Source organism: Excalfactoria chinensis, chromosome 7, assembly GCF_039878825.1.
Source record: "Excalfactoria chinensis isolate bCotChi1 chromosome 7, bCotChi1.hap2, whole genome shotgun sequence".
Taxonomy (NCBI): Eukaryota; Metazoa; Chordata; class Aves; order Galliformes; family Phasianidae; genus Excalfactoria; species Excalfactoria chinensis.
In genome coordinates this window covers 4,255,611-4,280,004 of record NC_092831.1, presented here as the reverse complement: position 1 = coordinate 4,280,004, position 24,394 = coordinate 4,255,611, and the positions used below count along the sequence as shown (strand labels likewise).

Here is a 24,394-nt window from a genome sequence, read left to right as displayed (position 1 = left end):
GTCTTGAAGTGGATAATCTACATTAAAATAAATAAATAAATAAAAATGTTTAGGGATGTTAAAGTTGGGAACAGTCCCTAGAAATTAGAAGAACTCATGCAATTTCACTGACAGTTTGAACATCCTGCGACATAAACAATCAGGGACTAGAAAAACTCTCCTATACATAGGAGACATACATATAGGAACCCAGCCCACACATCCCAGTACTGAACTATTTCTCTCTTCAGGATGACAGGAATACTCCAATAAATGCACTTCACAGCCTCCTTTATCCTCATTCCCATGGTTTTCTTTCAGCCCGAGCAGCAGATTGCACTTCGTACCACGTAGGAGGAAAATCAGTGGTGAGACACTATTCGTTTTTCTTCTAACTTCACAGTTAGAATTTGCAGCAGAAAAGAGCCTGCAGTTTGTCCATAAAGTACATATGATGCGAATAAGTGTTGGGATGGACATAAGAAAAATGGAGCATCATTAAAATGGATTCTAATTTAGCGCAGTATGGAATATTAGAGCAACACATTCCCTCTCCTCTTGTCTTTGTGCCACAGGGGCCGTTCAGGTTAGCAATCCTGTGAAGGATATTCAGGAACCAGCTGCTGACTTTACTGTGCCACAGCACACTGCACAATTCTGATGGTCATCTGGGGCAAAGGGGAGCTTTGGTGCAAAGGACTGAACTGCCAAGCCCTTTTTGATAGCAGGCAGTAAGGAATATTGGCAGAACCAGGATTCTGTTTTTTAACTGGTTTTCTTACGGCATGTAAGAGTGCCCAAGGGAGAGAAATGACTCAAGCATCACAAATGACCTCACTGACTCACATAAAGAATCAGCAGGAACAGTGGAAGTAGCTAGTAAATACCTGTGGATATTCAGTGCAATTTAGACTCCACGGAATACAGATTTATTTTTTCCTGTACAACAAATCCATGGCAATAACACACCAATAATTACAATACACATAATTATTTCTGAGATTTGCATTAAAAAATAAGGAGCAAAACCCAAGCCAATCTGGCAGCAGATCAGATGGCAGCCACTTTGGATGCTTTGGCCACCCTGTTATATTTGTTACCCAGCTCAACAGGATGCAAGATAAGAAAGTCTTCTTGCACCTTCAGGACACGCACAGCTCTTGCAGGTTGTGGTGTTCTTAGGGAAGCACGTGAATTTTTGTAATCACAAATTACAAACCTTTCTTCTGTAGAATGTTATTATTCATCCAGAAATCGACACCAAGCCTGGTGGGACAGAGGAGGTGGAGAAAACAGAAGAAGGGATGGAAGCACTGACAGTGCAGCAATGAATAACAATTTTGTTTAAAAATGGTGTGAAAACAGACGACTATCATTTATTGTCTTCTTAACACGCACAGTTGGGCTTCACTCATATTTGTGTAGTTTTGCCAAGATCAACTTAATTTCACTGAAACAGTACATACCTTTGTTGTACTGCTTCCAATGTGTAATTTGTTTTGGCGAGCATAATCCTGTGCATTAGAATGAGTCAGAAAACAAATGAAACCAACAAGATGGAAGTATTCTTTTTTTCTATTTGATTTCAATGCAGAAGATTCCAATGTGTTTTGGGAGAAAGCATGAAGACCACGCAGAAGCTGACACCAAGAAGCCCTTGAGAGAAAGCAGCAGCAATGAACACAGGAGCAATGTATTGTCTTCCCCAAAACTGAAAGCAAGAAACTAGGATTCCCAACTATTGGTTTAGAAGTACTGCATACAACACCTCTTTAGTGTGGGAGGTTAAGCAATATAAAGCAATAAAAGTATAAACGTTAATACAAGTGCTCAGAAAGTTCCATAAAAATATCCAAGGCCCTATTGAACAGAGATAGTCATCCATGCACACAGATCATAAAGCAATTGTAAGATACCTAATGGTTGTCCCCAAACTGAAATGCATTCATGTCTGGGGTAGAAGGTGTGGAATCTGTTACAGAGACTCCAATTATTCTAAAAATGCTATCTGAGAATTATAGAAAATAGTGGAAGTAAATCCATACAGATCATAGCATCACAGAAAAAAATACTGGCAATTTTTGGCACACCCAGTGCAAGAGGAGCAGATCTAAGCCCATCACTGGGCTACTGCTGAGGTCATTGACATGGCCCTTGCTCTCCTGTTTCTCCATTTTATTCACCTACCCACTGTATTCCGTTTTCCTCTTCAGCTCATAGTGATTTGGAAACACAAGCATTCTGGTGCCTTCTCTACAACCAAGACAACTAATACAAGTTACTTATAGGCTAGCACTGGAATACATGAGATTCTCTTCATGTGAAATTGCCCTCCTTGCTGCACAAAGCACTCTGTAGGCAGCTTTTAGGAAATAAATTGTGTAAAATGGACTGAATCTGACTTCAGCTTTCATTATATGAATAGGTAAACGGTTCCCAGAATAAGTACTTAAGGATCTGCATTGACTCATCAGCATTCATAACTTCTGCCATAACATGAAGAAGATAAAGCACAAACAAGCACTGAAAAGAAGATAAAAGGAGAGCTGTTAAAAGCAAACATTCCTCTTTCATTGTGTTGTTAATTTTCTCTTTAACAGATCACATTCCCAATCCACCCTGAGCATGCAGTAGTCTCAGCAGTGGTGATTTCGGAGCAGCAGCAGCAGCAGCATGCATAAAGCCCTACCTATATAGGACACAGCTGCTTGAAATTTCCAAGCAGCCGCCAGATTTGTTTTTGTTTGGGAGGATATCCCCTCAATTGATGCACAGATGGAGAAGGCAGTTAACTAGCAACAATTACAATCATCCTCCATGACAGGCGTAGAGCTGAATCCAAACCTAAGGTGAGGAGCTGTGGGAGTTTTAAGGCACATAGACACTGCTCTGATCTGCACTAGTATGCAACATTAGAAAGGAGCAAACTTGCTGGTTTAGTTGGGCTAAACTGTCTACATCAGCCTTTAAGCCCAAAGTTATTTATTACAACTATTTGTTAGAATTGTTCATTAATATGTCTGGCACAGTACAGGATACAAACTGAAGACAAGGTTGTTTCACACTACTATTAACTTTGGAAACAGGCGAATTCGGTAATCACACAAATATGTTATCTTGGAGGTTATTGGAACAGGGAAGGACAGTCTCTCATCTCCTCATCACTCACAGGATTCCAACTTAAACAATACAAAATCCCCAAGAAGTTAAAGTTTCTGTTTGTTTTTGCACAGTTTCATTATCCTGAAGAAAAGCTTATCACACGAAAGTTAGACCTGTTATCTTATTAATTATCATCATCATAATACCACTTATGGGTAGAAGATTGATTAGTTTGGTCCAGATTTAGATAAATATGATACATTATATGAATGCTTAGGAAGTTTAATTTTCAAATGATGAAGAAATCCTTTGAGATAGACTTACCAGTACACAGAGGGAACTGTCCCTGTATATAGCGGGGGGTAGGGACTAGATCTGAAAGACCTCTTCCAACCCAAACCATTCTGTGATTCTCCTTCTGTCTGGTGTACAACATGAACAATGTGTGACATTTATATCAATATACCACATTAAATTCAAACTCCGGGAAAGATCACAATTCTGGTAAGCATCAAATTCTAGGTTTCAAAACGTCACATCAGCCTTCCCAAGCAACAAACAACAAGAACATAACCACGTTGCACTCCTCCCATGGATGAGCACGTTTTTAGTGCTTGAAGTACTCTAAAATAAAGGTAATCTTGTACTTATCACGTATAGCACCAAATTAGAACCACAGAATTCTACAAAAGCATCACATTAGAACAGACAAGTTGCTCCAGCTATTTACATGTGTATTGGTTATTAATATACAGATGGTAGCAAATGTACAGAAGGAATAAGTAAAGGAAAACTCACCAGTGGTGGTGCCTTGGTTGAAGATGCTGGGGCAGTCCTCACCGGTGAGCAATCTCCAAGAGATACTGCTTCAGTGGGAGTCAGCCCTTAAATGAGGTCTCAGAGGGGATGGAGTCAAGCTCCACCCCTTCCAGGAGCACAGCTACATCACTCTCACCTGTGCTCCCACAGCTGACCCCATACTTGCCTCAGCTGATTAATCAGAGGTTCAGGCTGTGATTACCAATCTCCCATACAGCATGTTTAACAAAAGACAAATTTGCTGTAACTACTGAAGCAGTAATATGTGTTGTTTATTAGTTTCTTAAAAAACCAAAAAAATAAATCAAGATATAATTCCAACAGTCTTCTGACTGTGGTTTATGAGGATTTATGACAACCCATGGGACATTTTGGAGATGTCTCCTGGCCTGTCCAAGTGGTTCTCCAGGTTGGACTGTTCATGGTGCTTGGTCCCTTGCCAGCACTCACGGCTGCAACCACAGCAGAAAATCAGCTGAACTTTTGTCAGCTTAATTAAGATTTATGCTCTGTGCAGTTTGATTGAAAAATAAAAGTTTGGGTCATTTTTTATTTTAACTAAATTGTTTCAGCAATTGTGTGAGCAAAGGACAAACAAGGTCAAAGGAAAATGAAATCATAATTCAGTGACAAAACACCAAACACAACACATGAATGTACTGGCAAATCAGGCCCAACAATGTAACACTGGTTAAACAACAATAAAATGATTAACAGATTTTGGTATTCCTATCAATGATTAAAGTATGTAACTCATGCACTTACCAACTTGATCATTTTGCCCCAGCAAGGAACAACAGCCATGAGGTAACTGATGACTTATGTAAAACACCAGTGAAGATTTAATGTGCTCAAGTAAAGCTATCATTGCCTTAAAACCACGTGAAATGATTGAGACCTTCTTTGGCATCTGTCAATAACAAATGGGTTTGTGGTGATTTTAAAAGATGAAAATCACTTTCTTTCACTCACCGACATTTCCTTTTTAACTTTATGACTAAAAAGAAAACAGCCACCGTTTGTCACTGTTGAAAGATGAATGGATTAAAAGGAGCACACATCGCCATTGCAAATAGGATATGGATATTCATCAGTATAAATCCACAAAGCATTTGATGGTAAAGAGAGAAACATATTCTGAAATTTTCATTCTAGTAAGAGATTATGGGAACTTTAAAGGCAAATAGCCATTGATTCTTACTTAGGGAGGAAAAAAGGCAAACGTTTAAATCATTCCTTTCAAAACCTCCCCCCAACTTGTGATTCCTCCTAAATACTAAAGACTGTTAGGAACTTTGTGCAGTTATGTGTCTTTTTTTTTTTCTTTCCCTCAAACTTACTCTCTTAGTTTGCAAATCAATCAAATCCCATAGAAACTGCTTGAGCTATTTTCTTCATTGGAACACAGCAGGCAACATTTTCTCTATTCTCGTTAGTTTTAATTAGCAGAGCCTGTTGCATGTCCTGAATATAGCAGGCAAATCGTTGATGTTTTATTCTATGGTACCCTACCGCCTCATTGATCCTTCTGATGCATAATAACCAACTGGTTTTCCCTTACATGCATAATCACCTTTGAAGAGACTAGTAACAAATAATTATTATTACATTAGTACCTAGGAGTTCAAGGCACGGACCCAAGGTCCTCTGAAAAGTCAGAACTTTGTGCTGCAAAAATCTCAGTCTTTATCGCATTAGGAATATGGGCAAATAGGAAGGAAATAATGATTGGCAGCAATTACACTGCTTAGTACTATTGGCAAATACCTGATTTGCTAAGGATGCTACTTCATATCTTCTGAAAAATTTTTGTATCATTCTAGAACTTCTCTATATCTCCTGATTTCCTTAAGGAGTCCAAGTGCCCACAATTGAAACACAATTTTATTTAAAAAAAAAAAAAAAAATACCATTTCTGACAACAAATATGAATGAATGTGATGAAATTCAGTTAATTTCAAAAGAACCTTAAAAGCTTTATCCTGCAGTGTTTTGGATTATGTGTCTCTTTATCCCTGAAAACATCCATTTTTAGGTGATTCTCTGAGGAGCTCAAAGAAATGTTAGTGTTACGTTCTAACAGGAAATTACACTGCAGCTGGTGACACACATCTCTTAAAAATAACAGATATGGATTCAGACAAAAGAATTAGTAAGCTTCTCTACAAAGGCTTGACTACATATTCCAGAGCAGCTAAGGTGAAATCACAGAGACAAAGCAATACTCATCCAAATGCAGCAAATCTTCCAATTCTTAAAATATTTCATTTTTTGAAAGACCTTAATTTCCAATTGTTATTTTAAATCTTTATCACAATGAATACATAGATAGATATATTTTTTCCCCTAGCATTTGGGAGTCTAATTATATTCCTTTATCTTTCCATAAAGGCTTCAAAATCAAATTGCAGAGAGAAATTCTGGAAGATGAAAACATTTCCCAAACTGTTGTAGCTTTTTGATGCTTCCGCCTCCCTAACATGCCCACCATACGAGCCAGTACTAATGTCACTAAGAATAAGTTTCCTAAGAACAACTCTCTTGGAAGGCAGATAAATTATTCTGGAAGCGCAGAACTCCACAACCATACTCTTTGTCAGAACCCCCTAAATGCACAGCTGTGCCTTCATTAGGGAAGAAAGAAACATGTGAGAAGCACTTTCACAGCTGAAGTTGGAAGCAAAGGCCTGCAGATGGATCCCTTAACAAGAATTGTATTTCATTCATATTACTTTTTACTTTCCAAGATGATTGTAACTCATACTAACATGAGCCAACAGCTATTTCTACTTTCACTTATGGTTTACAGACAGAAAAGGGCTTCCTCGATCCCTTGCGTAACATTGCTGAACTGATGGCAGCTTTATTAAGACCAACAGATTGGTTTTCCATACACAAATAATGTAGGGTAAATTCATTCAAAACGCTGCATCTCCTTTTATACCTGTGCTGGTGTGGATGAGGAAGGCCGTAGAGTTGAGGTCCAAACTAGCCCACCTTCTATCTATACTATGTATCATTTACATCCTCAGGTTTGTATTTTACTTATTATATATATCCTCAGTTATACAGCAAAGGTTCCTTCAGACCATAGCAACTCTTAGGCAAGCTGAGGCAATTTTCCCATATTTTCTCCCAGTTGCAGACCTCTGTCATCAGAAGGAAAAAAATTCCTGGACTGAAAGCAATTTTTTTCATTAAATGTAATGGGTGGACCTTTTTAAGGTACGTGAATTACATGATTGCAAATTTCTGTATTTTATGGAACGTTTGCTTTTTTTTCCTTACATCCCACAAATTTAACAGTTTCAGCACTGGAATGGTACATTTCTTTACATCAGTTTCAAGACAATGTCAAAAAACCTGACCTATAACAGTGCAGTTCAGAATAAGAGGTCTGTTTTCAAATAGTAGAAAGACTGATTTTCTGTTGGGATCATGTAAGGGCATTTTCAGCCTTTCATCTTGTTCTTCTTTGTAAACCTAGACAGGGTACATATATAGAAACCACTAACTTTAAGAGAGGAATCATCTATGATCTCCATTTTACTTCATCTTAACAATAATCCACATAATGTCTCTAAGAAGTATGATGATGTTTAAAGCATTTTTCCATTAAGCTCAAGAGAGGGAAATTACTGTTTGAAGAAGACTGTTTTATCCTTTCCTCTAACACTAGACGTTATGAGCAACATGAGATTTTGTTTGGATATGTGTTTGTTTTCCCTTTTCTTAAAATCAAAACATCCAGCTCCTACATTAAGCAGAGCCATGTTTTCAGGATGATTCTTATGCAGCATATGACATTCATATTTAGCAAGAAGTACAAGGACAGGCTCCATGCTGTGTCCACTTAAATTCATAATTATCTTATTATTATTTAACATAAAATGTTTGTGTCAATTCATGGCAGAATAGTTACACTCCACAAAAGTATTTCTAATTACAATGTCCTTAAATGCAAGTACTCGGGTTATCAGAACAGTTTTGTTTTTATGTAGCTGAATAACCATTTGCAGCACAGACCTTATTCCCATCCTGTTTTATTCTCCTGATGCTGCTACGTGCCATTACTTTTTGAATTTAAAGCTACATTTGTGAGTTTCCTGTAGAAATCAACACTTGCACCTAAAAATTACCTGTGCATAAATATTTCATGCTGCTCTCGGATCACATCATTGTCTTTCAGTGAAGGAAAACAGCTCCAATTCTCTAAAAGACAACTAAATGTTTTGATAGTTCAGAATTGTGAGCTATTCTCCCAATCTGCAACTCTATGGCAGTAAAGCCTTGATCCTGGATGGAACTGTTCTGTCATTTAAAAGAGAACATACAATGTGGCTGCACATTCTTTTAACTTTGGAAATCTAGTTGAGCAAATAAATCAAGATCTGAATGCACATTAAATGATGATATGTTTGCTTTTAATAAATTATTAGTCAATAGCAAAGAATGCAACTAAGAAGTGGTGAGGAAAATGATGACAAAACCAGTCAGGGGCACAGGCTGTTATCCTGCAAGGACATCATTCATCCAGTAGGTTTTTGGGATGGTTCCTGAGATTGTCTTAAAGTAAGATCAAGACAGCTTGCCATGGAAAGACCTCATCACCATGTTTAAAATTAATATACCAAACAAGATTATTCCTTCAAATACAGTAGCTTTATTTTAAAAGCAGGGACGATACTGCAAGGAATAGATTCAAATTAGGCAGAGTGAGAACAGGTGGTAGAGCAACAAACAGCTCTTGTCCTGTAGTAGAGGACACTTCCCCTCTTGCATATTCCCTCGGACACAAGTACCTAGGTCACAGCTTCAGGCTCCCTAACCCAAAAACATCCTTTAGGGGGACTTCTGTTACTGTTAGATTTGCTCAGTGGATATACATAACAGATACAAAGAGCTGCCTTTCCTAGGCACAGCTGGATTCTCTTCTGATAAATTCAAGGAGATGAACATCATTAAAAAAAAGGGGGAGAAAAAGTCAGCTAAACTAGTGGCAGGCCCTTCATCCGATGCATAATTTTGAAAGAAGCTATCAAATATGCAAGACCATTAGAAAATAAAAAGTACCATAGATAGCAACAAATTGTGCTGAATTGCCTGCTGGTAATCAAAAAGTGCATTTGTTTAAAAGGCTCTATGTAGTTCTTAATGAGCAAGGATTCTGACCTTCAGTAGCATGGTGAGGAGATGTGTTTGGGGCTTAAATCGCTATAAATGACTCTTTCATTTTAAGACACAGACATTTTCTCTCTGGCTAATCTGGCTCTGGGAACGTGACATCAGCTCTCATGGAAGATCACACGAGCTTGGAAACCAAGCTACATCCCAAAGGGTCAGAAAAATGTCACTGAGCAACTGATAAACCCATTTTTGTAATCACAGGCTGCTGTGCTGCAAACTCCTCCTCTTTTACACTCTTATTGGCCTTCACTTCTTTCGGGAAAAACTGAAAGCTGACAACAGTCCATTGTTCCACCAACCTATCCAATGTATAAGATAACTTATCTACCAAGTGATATTTTTAATGCTTTGCTCCGTGTTAATGGAGCTTAAGAATGACTGGATAGAAATTAATTTAGAAAGATGTTAAATGTAGTCTCAGGAACTTTCATGTCATCGAATACCTTTCTACAGCATGATTTCCCAGAGTTAAAAAGTTCAGAGAGCAACTGATGCCATCGTAACATCCTCACTCAACAACTGATACATGCCAGAAAATATTAGTGTTCCACACACAGAGTGGGAAAAGGTCACATCCTGCACTTCAGATACAGCTCACCCTTCTCTGCATCTAGCATTTTCCTAGTTTCTTGAAAAATAATGATCCTATTGTGTATATAAATGCTTTGACACCATTCCAATACGAGCATTTCTAGAAGTTAAGCACAAGCTATTTTTTAGGTTTGGATAGGCCCCATCCAAAGGCCTATCCAAAGGCCAACACTCAAGGGGATACTGCCGTCAATTGAAGTAGGATTCAGACTGGGTCCCAACTAAGTTCTTTTCCCTTGTAGAGCACATATTTATTTATTTATTTTTATTTCATTTATTTATTATTTTATTTATTTGTTTGTTTTTTAACAAGAGCTTTCATAATTGAAGAGATTAACTTCAGAACCTTGGGAACACATTACTCGCACAGAGAACAATCGAGAAGACCTCTGTTTTCTTTGCACAATGTGTTTGGTTAAGAAAGACATTAACTGGAATCTGTCTCTTCTGCAACACAATAACACTATAAATTATATGTGACTTTATTGTAGCCAATTTCTATTACTTTTATTAGGTGAGTACTACTGAAGCTTGTACAAGTACTATTTAATGTCACTTGTGAATTTTAAGAGCTTCAGTTCCGGGTGAATTTTGTCTGTCTCCAAATTCCAAGAAATGGGAGTTTGCAGTATGTAATACAGGAGCATGCACTTTCCTCAGCTCAAAATCTGTAAGAACATGATGAAAAATAGTAAGTTTCAACCACGGGTCTGCTTTACTAGCCCTCACATATAGCAATGCACCAAACCTTGGATTGATGGACCTCTGTATATTCCTAGTTTTCATTCTTTCTTAATTGTTTTTTGCAATTCTTGTTACTTGCCATTTACTGTCTGTATTTTCCCATGATATCACTTCTCTTTTTCACATCTCCCTACACTTTTAATTTCTTTTGTCTCACAATATGTTAACCTGTATTTTTTCACACGTAACTTGAAATACATATCTTAACACTGAGTTAAAGGTTAAGTCATTATAAAGTTATGCTTTTTTGACTCAGATTTTTGTGAACAAAAGATGACCAAAACCTTCCAGACCATGCTATATGCATGTTCTTGCTTCTGATAGGAAGACCAACGGTTATTTCTCAAAGTGTTATAGCAAAATTTTTCACACCACTGAATGTTATCCATCTCACTTAAGATTGCTGATGTCATCTTGACTTGTTTACCACTGTCTAAGGAATGATGGTAACTTTTAATTTTTAAATTGTATTACAAGACTTGAAAATGACTTAGATTTTCTGATTATACAGTTTCCTGAACATAAAATTGCAAAATGCAAGAAGAGGGATGTGGTAAGAAATTGAAATCCTTGTCTAGAAGAAAAATGAATGAGTTTTTATTCTTTCTTTCTTTCTTTTTCGCCTTTAAATTGTATCGTGTAAAAAGGCAGAATAGCCTAAAGAAATCTTCCTGATGTATTACCTTCTGAACACTTTAAAGGGATGATTAAAAACCAGGCAAAGGAAGCCTCCCTTCATCAAGTTTTCTGATTGTCTAAATAACTGACCTGAAAAGATTCAAGCCTGGCAATCCTGTTTTCCTTGATATAACAGACTACATATCAGGAAGCCTCTGTAAAACCTACACAATGCTTTCTAGCTACTGAAAAGCAAGAAAGGAAGGGTAAGAACCGCTTGAATGAAACCTTTACTTGTTTCAATTTGTTTCTCTTTTATTCTCAAGGGAAGTAAGACAGGGGACCCAAGAGAAACATGTTCATATCTTTGCACAATTTATAGGCTCTTGAACTCCTTTTTCCAGGAGTGCCCTAAATCCACTGCTCTGAGATGCCCTTTTCATTCAGTCATTCTCCAGAGGCATGGGAATGCGCTGTGCTACAGGCAGCATGTCAGCAGGGAAGGAGACCAGCCTTCCCCAGAGAGTTCCAAAGTGCTTCAACACTGCATAGAGGCTGAAGATTGCTGTCTGATTCAGTGAGTGGCCTCAAAATGATGCCTCCAAGTTCTCAGAAATACACTGTACTTACATGGCCAGGAAAGTGGATGCTGCACAGGAGCATATATGTATGCCAAGTGGGAGTACATTTACCCCAACACTCAAAATTAAACCATTTTGGTTAATAATATAGAAATAATGGTTGAGACAGAACTAACTGAAACCAGACTGACTCTTCGCCATGGGAAAGAAATATAATGAACACAGCTGAAGCTCCAAGTATTTGTTATAATAAATGTTTAACTGCTTATGTCAGAGAGGAGAGCCATGAGGAGGAGCTGTATCCCCTACGCAGAACATCTTGTAGTTTGCTCGTTTGTTTATTCACCTTGGGAAGATAAGGAGCTGGGAAGTCAAATCCCCTCAGGCAGGGAGAGAAAGAACGTGAAACCAAGTCTCATAATTTAGCTTGGCTGAGGGCTCCTGGGGCAGAAAACTGACAACTACACTTCTGACAAATTATGTGATGCCAGCCCTGGAATTTGCTCTTTTCTTATCTATTTTCCATTTGATACTATTTTATAAATTTAGGTCGGCTTTATGAATAAACTTAAGGAGACCGAAGCCATGTTTTTCATCAGATGTACCTTAAACTTAATTTTCATTCTAACTTCAAACATCAGGTTACTCACTTCCTTTACAATTCTGTTGATGTGAGCAATGAATACGCAAATAATGTCACTAGAATAAGAATCTATGGAGATTGAATAGTGATGGCTTTATTGGTGGATGGGTACTTCCAATCTGGTTTTTCTCACCAGATATAATTTTATGATTAATGTAAGAAACATTAACTGAAGTCTTACTCTATAGGTATAAATTTAAAGTTGCCATATACTCCAAAAGATACATACTGAAAAAAGAAAAAGAAAACAACAAAACTTCAAGCTGAAACTTTAAGAAGTAAAAGTAACACTTCAGGAAGTCTAAACTATACCTTCCTTTCCCTCCAGTAAGCAGATGAGAAACCTTTTGCCATCATTCCCTCAATGCCTCGAGGTTACTACAGTTCTGTAAGCACTTGGTGTCAGGGCCTTAGTTTCTCCTCACTGGAAAGCTGTCTCCACGTCTGTGTTTTGAAGATGAACTGAAGATATGCTCTGTGATGTGAAATAATGGAAGCCAAGTAGCAGCTCTAATTCCTGCTCATGGAGTGTATTTATGAATTTCAGGGCTTTCTGCCCCGGAATTTCTAATATAGAGATTATGCCTAAAGTATTTATCTAAATAAAAGTACTTTGTAATTAATTTTCATTTTTACACACATACACAGATATACATACACGTTATATGAGATAACTCCTTAAAGAATGTCACTGGCTGTAGCAAGAAAACTTATTAGGTACTAAGGTAATCCTACACACTAATGAAGAGAAAGATAATTAAAATTCTTTAAACTGAAACTGAACACTGAGAATTGGATGCTTACTGTAAGAGTTTGAATGTCAGTTTTCTTTATTCAATCGAGGGCATCCTCAAAACAGTAACAGCAGGCAACAACAAAGAGCATTTAAGCTAAATCCCATGGATGTAGAACAAAGCTTTCTCAGATCATTCCATTGCATGCCCCTGCTGCACTCACTGGAGCTGTTTTCATCAAGATTGTGTAAGTCTGCTCTCCACCATGCCAGCTAACTGGTTTGATCAACAACCATGATCTAGTTTAAAATATAAGATATTAAAGTCTGTTAAGCTTTATGCATTTTACTTGGCAACAGAACCATAGAAGAACTAAAGTACTGGAGTTATAATCTTTAATCCCATCATGTAAGGAAGATGAGAAAGAACTCCATGGTTCAAATCTCCAAGAGTGCATTTCCCACTGTAAAAATAATTCCATAACCTTGAAGAAAATATATGCACATTTTTGCTTATCAGGAAAGATAGTCAGCGGTTACATGGAGGGAGGCGGTAGCTGGCCAACCTATGATTTGCCAGTAACACTATCCAACTTTTTCTGTCAAGAAAACAAACAGTGCAACTTGAAATGGGAATATTGATTGGGAGCAGGCAAAACATGCACTACTCTTTCAATGTACAGAATCACAAAACTACACAGCCTGCATCCTACGCTCTTTAATGACCTGGTATCACATATTATTATTCTCACATACAGTGAGACTACTAAATTCTACACATCATGTATGGACAATACTAATACTGACATCTTAACAATGGCGTTCATTTGTGTATTCTGGCCTGAGACATCTCTTTAGCAGCAGCCCATAAAAGGTGGGATGAAATCACATCACTCAAATTCCTTCCTCTGCTCTCCCACCCATCCAGCCACCTTTAATTTGCTTCGCTGCAATAGGATTTTGTGATAGAAAGTTATTAAATCACCAAGCCCATGACTTCTTTCTCTTGACAGCAGAACAGACTAAATGACCTTGGATAATTTCAATGAGCCACATCATACTGCATTAAGGTAAAAAGATGAGAAAGAGAATAATGTACAAGGAACTGGATAGTTGGATGGTAAAATGAGAAGGAGACAAAATAAACCCCAGCAATGCAAGATAAGCTTATGCCCAGACAAATATAGTAATTTACTACCAGCCCTGTTCCAAAGCAAGACTACTGATGATCATCTTATTTTAGTGTCTATGCTTTTTTCTCTTTTCTGTCTTATAACTAGAAGCTTGCTACAAAATGCAGAGTGGTTGCAGAGGGAATAATTTTGAGTGTTACCTGATGGTTTCAGCAGCCCTGCCGGTACATCAGGAGCAGTGTGAGATTTCCTGGGGGTTCAAGGATTCGGTAACCTGATGTGACACTTTGTACATCACAGTCTTAGAGGATGATGAGTGATTTCAAGCTTGTCAGAATAAACCAAATGAGTTTACAGAGATTTCTTTTGCAGGTGTGCACAGGAAAGGTCTCACGAGAGAACGCTGGGAACATTTACAATCCCAGACTAATTTAGATTTTCTTTGTTCCTTTGAAACAATACTTCATGAGAAAAGAAAAAGGGGGGGAGGTGGGAGAAGGGAAACCAGGTAGATTCGGATCTAAATCTATCTCCACAACATTACAATATTTAGTTTTGCAATTTCTCATTCTTGAAAGGTCTGAAGATTCCATAAAAATCTGAATGTGTGTTTTTGCCTCTGGTAAATGCTACTTAGAATTTTCCAATGTTCCATCTGTATAAAGTGAATGAATTCACGATTCAATGAAAGCAGCATCTTGTAACAATTGATTCAGAAACCCTAACCTGAAAATTAATACCCTAATTATAGGCTGCTGCAAACATACCAATTATTTAGCAAAATCCTTTGTATCTGTGTTTTGCAGGGCTTTTTTTAATGCTAAATGATCCAGAGTTTATCCTTGCATATTCTATAGACTAGAGACTACACTTCAGATCCCAATTAACAAATAAATCCAAAAAGGATTCTATCAGACCTCAGTGAAGTTCAGTTACATTCTAGCTTTAATTTTAAAAGTACATCAAGTGACGACTGATCTCCTGCATTTTCTTATTTGTAATTAGCTTATAATAACATGTTGGGTTAAACCCAATTAATATATCATTTTCCCCAAATTATTTTCATAAGACATTATTCCAAATGTAAAGCAGGTTGTTCCTTCTGCCCAGGCTCATCCCATCACCAGGGTCAGGTAAGGCAATCAGGGAAACATGCAGGCAGTTCCTTGACGGTGACTCTCAAAATAGCAAAGGCTTTAATGGATGCCACAGTTCCGCTATTACTGTTCATTTCAATATGTGATTGAATAATCACTATTACACATGGGAAAAGACGCAGACATAGGCTTCATGCAGCTGACTTGTGAGGGGAGCTGCTGTGACCCAGAGACGGGATGAGCAATGTGTGCTCACCGTGGGCTCCCCAAGCATCCTTGGCACTTCACATATGGGGTACTCACCAGACACTACTGAGAGCTGACCAGTAACAGTGACTTGAATGGAAGTGTCGTCAAAAACCTGCTCACTGCTTGGCACCTCAGGGGTTAGTGCAAGAGCAAACCTCCATATTGTCCCTCCACTGTTCCTCTTTCCCTTCTCTCCCCAAAGCATTGCCTTGTCTGTCCTCAAACCAAAAAGCACAGAGCATAACCTACATCATAGCTTTGACAGAAGACCGTTTAATGAGGTCCCCATATACTTTCCTGTTAATGTGTCCATTGGAGAGCTGGACACGTAGGCTGTTAAAGCTGTTATAATGTCTTGTCAGCTACGAGGGATAAACTTGCTGCAGTATTCCCACAACGGTGCCCATCACATGTAATGGACGGTGCAGTGTGATGCAAAACATACCTCACCTTTAATGTCAGAGCATCAGTATGTAATTGCACCGGGCTCTTACCTGGGCCCCTGTTATTTCTGTCAGTTTTGTTCCTTAGTAATTGCTCCAAAAGTGTTCCATTTTATGACAGACTGGCACAAAGCCAAAGATTTTCAGACCATTTGTGCTAGCATTTATTTTTTTTTTTTCAGTAATCTTTTAGTATTTGCTGGCTGAAATGTCCATAATTTTAGCATAATAATTCCTTTGCTATTAATAATAACTTAGTTCTTAAGCTAGTTAAGTGAAAAGAGGGCAGTTCTATATTCTGTAGAAGTCCTTATTTTCTACAGCTCTAAATCAGAGAAAAAACTAATTGTGGCAAATCATCTTCAATTTCTTGCCATTATATAAAAAGTACAGATTTATAGAACTGCACAGATCACCTCTGCAGCCCTATTAAAACCCCTTCCTAAGATTCATAGGAATGTGACTGTAATTCTCTAGAAATTACCTTAAGGATATATCTAATTTTTTACCAACTCAAGGCCAAGTTACTCCATCTTCCTATCCTTGAGAGGTATTTGTCTAAGCCGTTCCTAAAGCCTTCAGAAAGGAACGAGGTATTTTCACCTTCAGAAAACCACAGAAGCAGAGGCTGGAGCAAAGCAAAGGCATGTGACCCCTGTGGTAGCCGATCACAGCCAGTCCCAATCCCATACTGGCAATGCCCTAGGCAAGCTCATGAGTGCGGTGTGCTGGGATGAAGCGTGGGAAGAAAACATGCTGAGCTCAAATAGTTCAGCTTGCGGTAATTTGGCGGCTCCCCTGTGGCACAAGAAATCTCAGCGTGTTGCTTGGCTGAGCTTTGAAAGTGGTTGAAAATGCAACAGAAATAGAGATCTGGCTCTTGGAAGAAACATGAAAAATTGTGCTGAAGTAAAAAAGCTTCATTGACAAGAACAGCTTCGAACCACTCCTCTGCCAGAACTACCGATGTCTGGGTCTAGTTCTGGCATCAGTAATTTTTACCTGAGACTTGTCAAGCTTCCAAACAGCCAGTGCACCCATCTCCCTGACCAAGTCTAATCTAAGGACATTGATCATCCCCAAACTACACTTCAAACAAGAGCGAAGTGTATACTTTGAGAACTCGTTTATGCTTCCAGCATCTCTAAAGAATTCTTCAATTAGTCAAAAAATGGCTAGGAAACCAAAATGACCAGATACAGATGTTTTACTGCTTATAGACACTATGAGTTTCAGTGAACTAAGGACCCCTTCTACTCTGAAGGACACTGGAACACATAATGTGAAACAGCTATACATAATAAAACATTTTTTATTTCGTATTGCAACAACCCCTCCTGAATTTATGCATTACATTCGCCAGCAAAAAATGCATATGTGCCTGAAATAAAAGATGATGAGAAAGGAATGTCATTGTATTTACTACTATTTCCTTGAAATTTCACATACATTACCATTTCAACCTGCAGTTACGACCATATTTTTATTTCTATGGGAAAGGTGCATGCCTGAATATCTAAGATCATAATATAATGAACGAAGAAAAGAATGCTAAATGTGGAGAATAAATTAATAAAGTTCCAGCTACAGAATGTTTGTGCTCCAATAGTTCTTAAGCACTATCAGAAGCCTTCACCCTTGTGGAACTGTGACCTGAACACTGCGATGTCTTTGCCATAGTCACATGCCCCATGCCTTAATCAGGAGTTAATGGCCTGTTGCACAGACCACTTCTTATTTTCACAGAATGATGAGTGTCCCTAATAAAACATTTCAACATAGGACTGTGACCAAGCAAACTCTATGCAATTTCATGTTTAAAACGGCTGTTTCCCCCTTGATCGATCAAAAATATCACGTGGATGATCTTAACTAAAGAGAAACATAACTTGAATGCCATTTTTGCTACTACTACCAGGAAAATTAACTACTCAACAAAGTTTCAGGGACAACTTCACCAATTTTGTCCACACGGATGACCTAAATATAACGATTATATATTCAGGATATAGAAAATACAGCAATAGAAAGACTCAAAAGTTCTCCATTCAACAGTAATACCATACTGCATTCAAATTTCTGATACATAAGAACATATCATATTGACATATTAGTGACAGATGGTAGGAAATTGCCACAAAACATGAACGAGGTGTTATCCATCTCTGACCTTAATAGAAATATCTATTAAGGAACTTCATCAAACGTGTGTTCTGTGATCAAATGTTTACATTTTATATGTTTTACTAAATGCTATCATAATTTATCAGAGCAGACATTAATTTTACCAGTGGGAAGTTTTCATATTCATTTATGATAATAAAGAAAGGATTGGGAATCAATCTGAACATCACAAGGCTGGTTGGAGCACAAATTAAAAGGGGATGAATGGAGACGAGTGACTTTATGTGGTACTCCATTCTGAAGCACAGACCACAAAACGCTACATATAGAACAAACAAACAAACAAAACCCACTTAATTTACACTACCATAGGATTGTAGTCTATTTCTTTTTCTGATTCCTTTCTTCACCTAATTTAAATAGTTACAGTATATGTATATACATATATATATATTAACATATAAGGTATTACACAGCATGGGCAGGTTTTAATCCTTTGTCACAATCCAGAGCCATTTATAGAAACATATGAATCACTGAGATCATAAATACTCTTCTCCAAAAAACAGAAAGCCCACATCTGCAACATCAGAAAGCCTCAGTAGGGGGTCATGTACTGCTGTGGCCAGCTTGGTTTCTTTTTGGATACTGGGACCAGTGCTAAAATCAATATGCTGACACAAACATTCATTTACTGTAAAGCTTGTTGAGCAAGCACTGCAACATAGAGCCTTCAAAAAAAGAAATGATTCCCATCACCATGAATAAGAATTGTCATATATTGCATGACAACCTGTATCCTCACCCAGCTATGTAAAAATTACTATTCATAGTTTTGTGAAGTCGGCAGTATTACACTGATTAATTGCATATGGCACTTTTCATTCCTTGTTTAATTTTATTTGCTTATTTTTGGTGTAGGCTTGGATTTTATTATGACAGTTCTGGAAATCTGTCCAATGGACTTTAAAATTCTAATTTCGCTTTCTGAACTGGAGCACATTTCTCTTACCTTTTACCGAATATTGTTACATTTGATTCTAGTAGAAGTTCCAGAACCTGTTCTTGAATTTCTGTTTCTGGACATAAGTCAAGCTAATGGTCATCAACAATTATGTCCTAGCAGTAAGTCTACTGATTGAAATTTGTTCAAGTTAAAGCATTTTTTGCTTAGCAAATCTACTCACCCCGACAATGTACTCCTTCATCGTACCCATCAGAACAGTCATAGACACCATTGCAGAGCTGGGACAAGTGAATGCATCTGTTTGTACCAATGCAGGTCATATAATTCAGCGGGCATTTGAAATCTGCTTCTTCGGGACCTAAAAATAGACACAGAAAATGCATTTCAGAGACTTTTGTATCTACAACAATGCAAAACAAAAAGAAGTTCTACACTGCATGCTATTTCCACTTGGAAGCAAAGGGCAACGCTCCGTGTATTAATCCACTCTGAAGCTTTTTAGTGCATCGTCACTGCTGTAGTTTGGCAAATTAAAACCATCAAGTAAAGATTAGTGCAATTAAAAAGAAATCAGCAGGTCAGAGAGGATTACTTCCCAAAGTACGTATAATAAAGTATTGGCTTTTGTTCATACTAAATTCCACAGATGCTAAAATAAAACTTCACAAACATTACAGTGTAAAAGTTGTGCAATTGCCTGGTGAACCATCATGTAGGATTTCTATGCTCATAGCAAGAATAGCTTAGTATAATATTTCCTGCTTTGATATACAGTCTTAGCTCTCTGTGAAAATACATATACATCACAGAATCATAAGACTGTAGCAATTGGAACTGACTGCTGGAGATCACCTTGTCCAACCCTTCTGCTAAATCTGGTTCCCTAGAAGTAAAGCAGGCTTCCTAGCGAATGCTCCATATTTATGGCTGCATTAGATCAGAGAATCTGCCCCTCCATCCCAGAAAGGTGCCTGGAACCATGCAGCTCAGGATGACAGTGAGAGAACAGGGATGCTGTGGTAGCTCCCTTGGGGACACCAGCTCCTTAACTCCGAACGGTTAAGTACAAGGATTTTTGAGGTTCTTCTGTTTATCACTTTGTGACGGTTCTAACTGTTAAAAATATTGTAAAGAAATAAACAGCAAACTACGTTATTTCTCATGATAAGGACTTTGGGGCTTCTAACACACACCAGAGAACATTTGGAGGTCTGAATGGTGTAGCACATTTAAAGGATGACTCATAACTTATGTGCAGTGTATGACTAGCTACACAGAGACGGGAGGTGTAGAAATTGCCAGGAAGCAACTTGAACCTCCTTGACTGCTCGTATTGGAGCTTTGGGTCTGTGCTAAACTGACAGCTTGTACCAATCCTCAGGGGAAATATAACCGAGGATGCACTGCGCTCAAGTGCAAGTTGCTTTCACCTTCTGCAAGGAGCTAGCTCTGAGATGAAGGGCAGAAGAAACAGAGAGAAACTGAGAGCTGCTTCCTCCCTGGGAAAAGCTCAGTGCCAGCAGATTGTGCCTCTTGGAGCCAGCAAGACCAAGCAGAGCAAAACTCCAGAGGGGATTTAGGATTTTTAAACACATTTAGATAGTTTCTAGCATGGTTCACTAAACGAAAATGCTAACTTAAAAAAAAAACTTTTCCAATGCAAAGACTTGGAGTAAAAACTTTCATTGCTGTCTTGTCCATCAGCAGGCTGCCCACCATTCAGAATGGGCACCACAAAAGACCAGAGCTCAGAGGAAAGACTCCCATTGTATCCCTCCCACCCATATCACTGATTAACAGAGAAGCTGGGCACTGTTTCTAGGGATAAAACGGTAATGCATGCAGGGATGAATGCATGGTGTCTGGAGTGCATCATTTCTATTATAGACATGATCTACAGTTTTTCAGAAAAACTGTATTCCTAAGATAAAGGGTTTAAATATCTTCTCAGTGAAAATAAATGAAGCAACTATTCCCACTGTGTTTTAGGTTAAATAAGTGCTAAGAAAATGTAGACATTAGAATTCTTCACCAATAACATACTTTTCCCTATGTTTTCTGTTAAAATTCAAGGGGAAATTAACAAGACAGATGAGAGATGACTAAAATGTGTCCTAAGTGTTTGGGCTTGAAGACAGTGGTAAGAAAACCCACTGAGAAGGAGAGAGTCAAGGCAGCACATAGTGGGGGCAATGCAGCTCTATCCCCTTCCAGCTGTGCGTAAGAACACAGGGTGGAGTTTTGCCTTTTGGTGTTGCTTATGCTTAGCTTTTTGGCATATTCTTTCTTTCTTTTCTCCCTTCTCCGAGGGTGTGATGCTTTGGCCCAAGAAGCAGCCCATGCACACACAGCTCCCTGCTATACCTGACTGCTTCCACCAGTATTGGCCTCACTCTATGGGGCTTCCAAAGAACTAAAATAAAGCAACAGAGAGCAGCCGTGAGCTCAGTGTCAGAGAGGCCATACAAAACTGAAACATTCCATTTGATTCCCTTTTCAGTTCCATGAGGACTCAAAGGCACCTACAGTTTAACTCAACCAAACCAGTGATCTGATTTACCTGCCACGGCTTGTTTATTCATTGCTTTAGAGCCACTGTGAATAGAGAGTGAGTCCAAGAAAGAAAAGAATAACTTTTTCTTTAAAAAGTGAACATTCATAAAAAATTGCTTAGACCTGTGAACTATGGAAGCCATGGCAGATTGCTTAGAGTCCTTTCAGCATTCCTGATCAAACAGAAAATCTGAGTCCTAGGCCAAAAAACAAAACCACCCATAAGCATATGTGCTTTTCTTCTAAAAATAATGAGTGAAAATAATGATTCTCTTAATTAACATTTAAAATCTCACCAGGAGAAAATCTGATAAGCTAAAGATTTCGGTATTTCATTTTGACTTTATGATTTTTTCTTTTAAAATACAAAGATTCCTTCAGGACAGAAATATACTGCAATTTAAAATCTATTCTCTAACTTAGAATCAATAGTAGGGGGGCTTCCTCAATTACATTTCTTTCAGGAGGAACAGTCGGGTGGGAAACTGGAATATTGCTTGCTGTGTTTTGCTTTCAAGACAGATTTAGTGCATCACTTGTGAAAATATAAAGGTCAAGATTAGAAATGATTGATTTCTTACAGTGATTAAGGTAAATTCATATATACTCTGTGTTACTTTACTAGATGCTATGGAGATACAATATCTTTTGCCCAACTGACCTACATAAGAAGGTAACTTCAGTTCAAAAGAAGCAGAAATGTCTACAAAATGACTCCAAAAGGTACCAGGCCCCAATTAACTCAATGCTGTCTATGAAGTATGACAGTGTGTCCCAAGCCTCCGAGCTGCCCCAATCACCCACAATCTTCACTGAACTATAACAAAAAAAGCCCCACTTAGCTAAAAAGCACTCTGTGTTGCTCTGCCTTCAATGCAGCACAACCTTCTCCCGTGGAATGCTACCCTACTGCTGCACTTTCTGAACAACCTAATGCAAATAAAGATGAGCAGCTTTTTATCTTGTTTACTCCTCTCGCCTTTTCCTTTAACAGACAGCCACTTCTGGCAGTTTTATCAAGTGAACTTTGGGAAAAGAAATTTTAAAGTGTTCTTCTTCAACATAATCTCAGTGTATTTTACATCAGTGCAAGAACGCTAAGAATATAAAAGATGGATGGTGTCTTTTCTTCCCTTCAAAAGACACAATAATTCCTAGCCTTGGAGGCTGGGGAAAAAATAGTCAAAAGTAGTGGCTGTAATTATGGTAATACAGCATCCCTGTGCTTCAAACACTCATATCCCATTGGCATATACAGGGTGGGGAGGATGGAAAGAGCAGTGCAGTTCTATAGATTCAGATTTAGGAAACAGAATATGTAGCCATAGTTACCCCACAGTGGGTGCAGGTCAGGATCAGGCCCAGTGAGGGTGGCAGTGTGACACAGCAGGGATGTGGAGAACAAGTCACTGCTGTTTTCCCCACGGTAGGCCCTGGGAGCAGTTAGGATGACAGCAGTAGGACAATGATTTATTTCAGATCCAGATGCCTCTGGCTAGCTGACTAGAGTGACCATTTCTGATTTGGCCACACCTTACCAAGGCTCAATCTACTTTTGGAACATGTGATGAAGAAGGACAAACATACAGCATTATGGTTTTGCTCAACCTGTGCAGCGTACAATGAATCTAGCTAATGGCTATACAGCCCAAGTGTTTATCCTTCCACAGGGACTGAAAAGAGTCCTTGGGCTGTCCTCCAGCAACAGGGCATGTAATTGATCCCTCACCTCTGCTTCCCCACCAAAGGCACACCATGAGAAGGTATTAAAGCCCACTGCAAAAACTAGCAGAGACATTTTATCATGCAATTTGATATGGAATCGGTCTTGAGGCATATTTATAACCAACCCTCTATCTGTGTTGCTTCATGCTCATGCTATATTAAATTTCCAAGTAGATGATGCAACTGGGAATGTTCAAGCTGATTATTTCCACCGAGTTTTGTTATCGAAAGCGAGGTAAAAATGTTTTCTCATCAGCAAAAATTACAGATGAACATTTCGTTGTGTATGTTTCTTTCTAGAAACATCCTCCAAATTTAATTTAAGGCACAACACTCAATGCTAACTCTACAGTTACAAAGTATGAATAAAAGATATTTGGCAAAGCCTGTAGAGATAGTCAGACAGGAGGAGGCATGCTATAGTGCTTAACACAAATCCAATGTCTATAAAAATTGACTGTAGTCAAAAACAAACCCTCACTTCTCGCACACTCATTTAGAGATGCTCATATGTGACGAAAAAAAAAATGTAGCACAGCTGCTGGTTCTGAGTTTGGTGGTTTCACCTTTGTCTTTCTCAGGACAGTTTTAACTGAAGGTTTTTTCTTACAATGTCTCATATAACAGGTAGCAGCTTGCACTTTTAAATAACAAACGAGGCAGAGAAAAGTAGCACATCCCTTTTATAACAATGCATTTAATTTACTGGAAATCCAGCAATTTTCAAGCAGCTCTAACCCTGAGCTATCCTTGGCCACAAGGAACAATTATTCCAAATCATAAGATGTCTTCAAATTTTACATCTGTGTCGTACACCAGCTGCCGTGACAGTGAGCAACTACCTACACAGAATCTTTTCTGCTGATTCAGTGCTGTGTGGGTGGGACTTCAGGAAAAAGAACGTTGTCCTGGTGCTGGTGCACCAATCCAGCAATGGACAGAATCTGACCCAAGGATAATACCTGTAATGATGCAAATCCAGAGTTGCTCAAAATGACTTGTCCTGCTCTGACTGCAGCACATACTCCTCTATTTAAGTTTTAGCATAGCAACTACTAAGGTTTGCTCTGAAGTATTGATGAATGCACTTGATTAATTACTGTAAT

At 38.3% G+C, this 24,394-nt stretch overlaps 1 protein-coding gene across 1 annotated transcript in view; it reads right to left on the bottom strand.

The window, feature by feature from the left end:
- Positions 1 to 24,394, bottom strand: part of LRP1B (LDL receptor related protein 1B) — a 563,267-nt gene that overhangs the window by 308,768 nt on the left and 230,105 nt on the right. Inside the window, exon 3 of the mRNA XM_072342527.1 lies at positions 19,231 to 19,368. Within this exon, the coding sequence (XP_072198628.1) occupies positions 19,231 to 19,368 (138 nt within the window). The remainder of the gene's footprint in view (positions 1 to 19,230; positions 19,369 to 24,394) is intronic.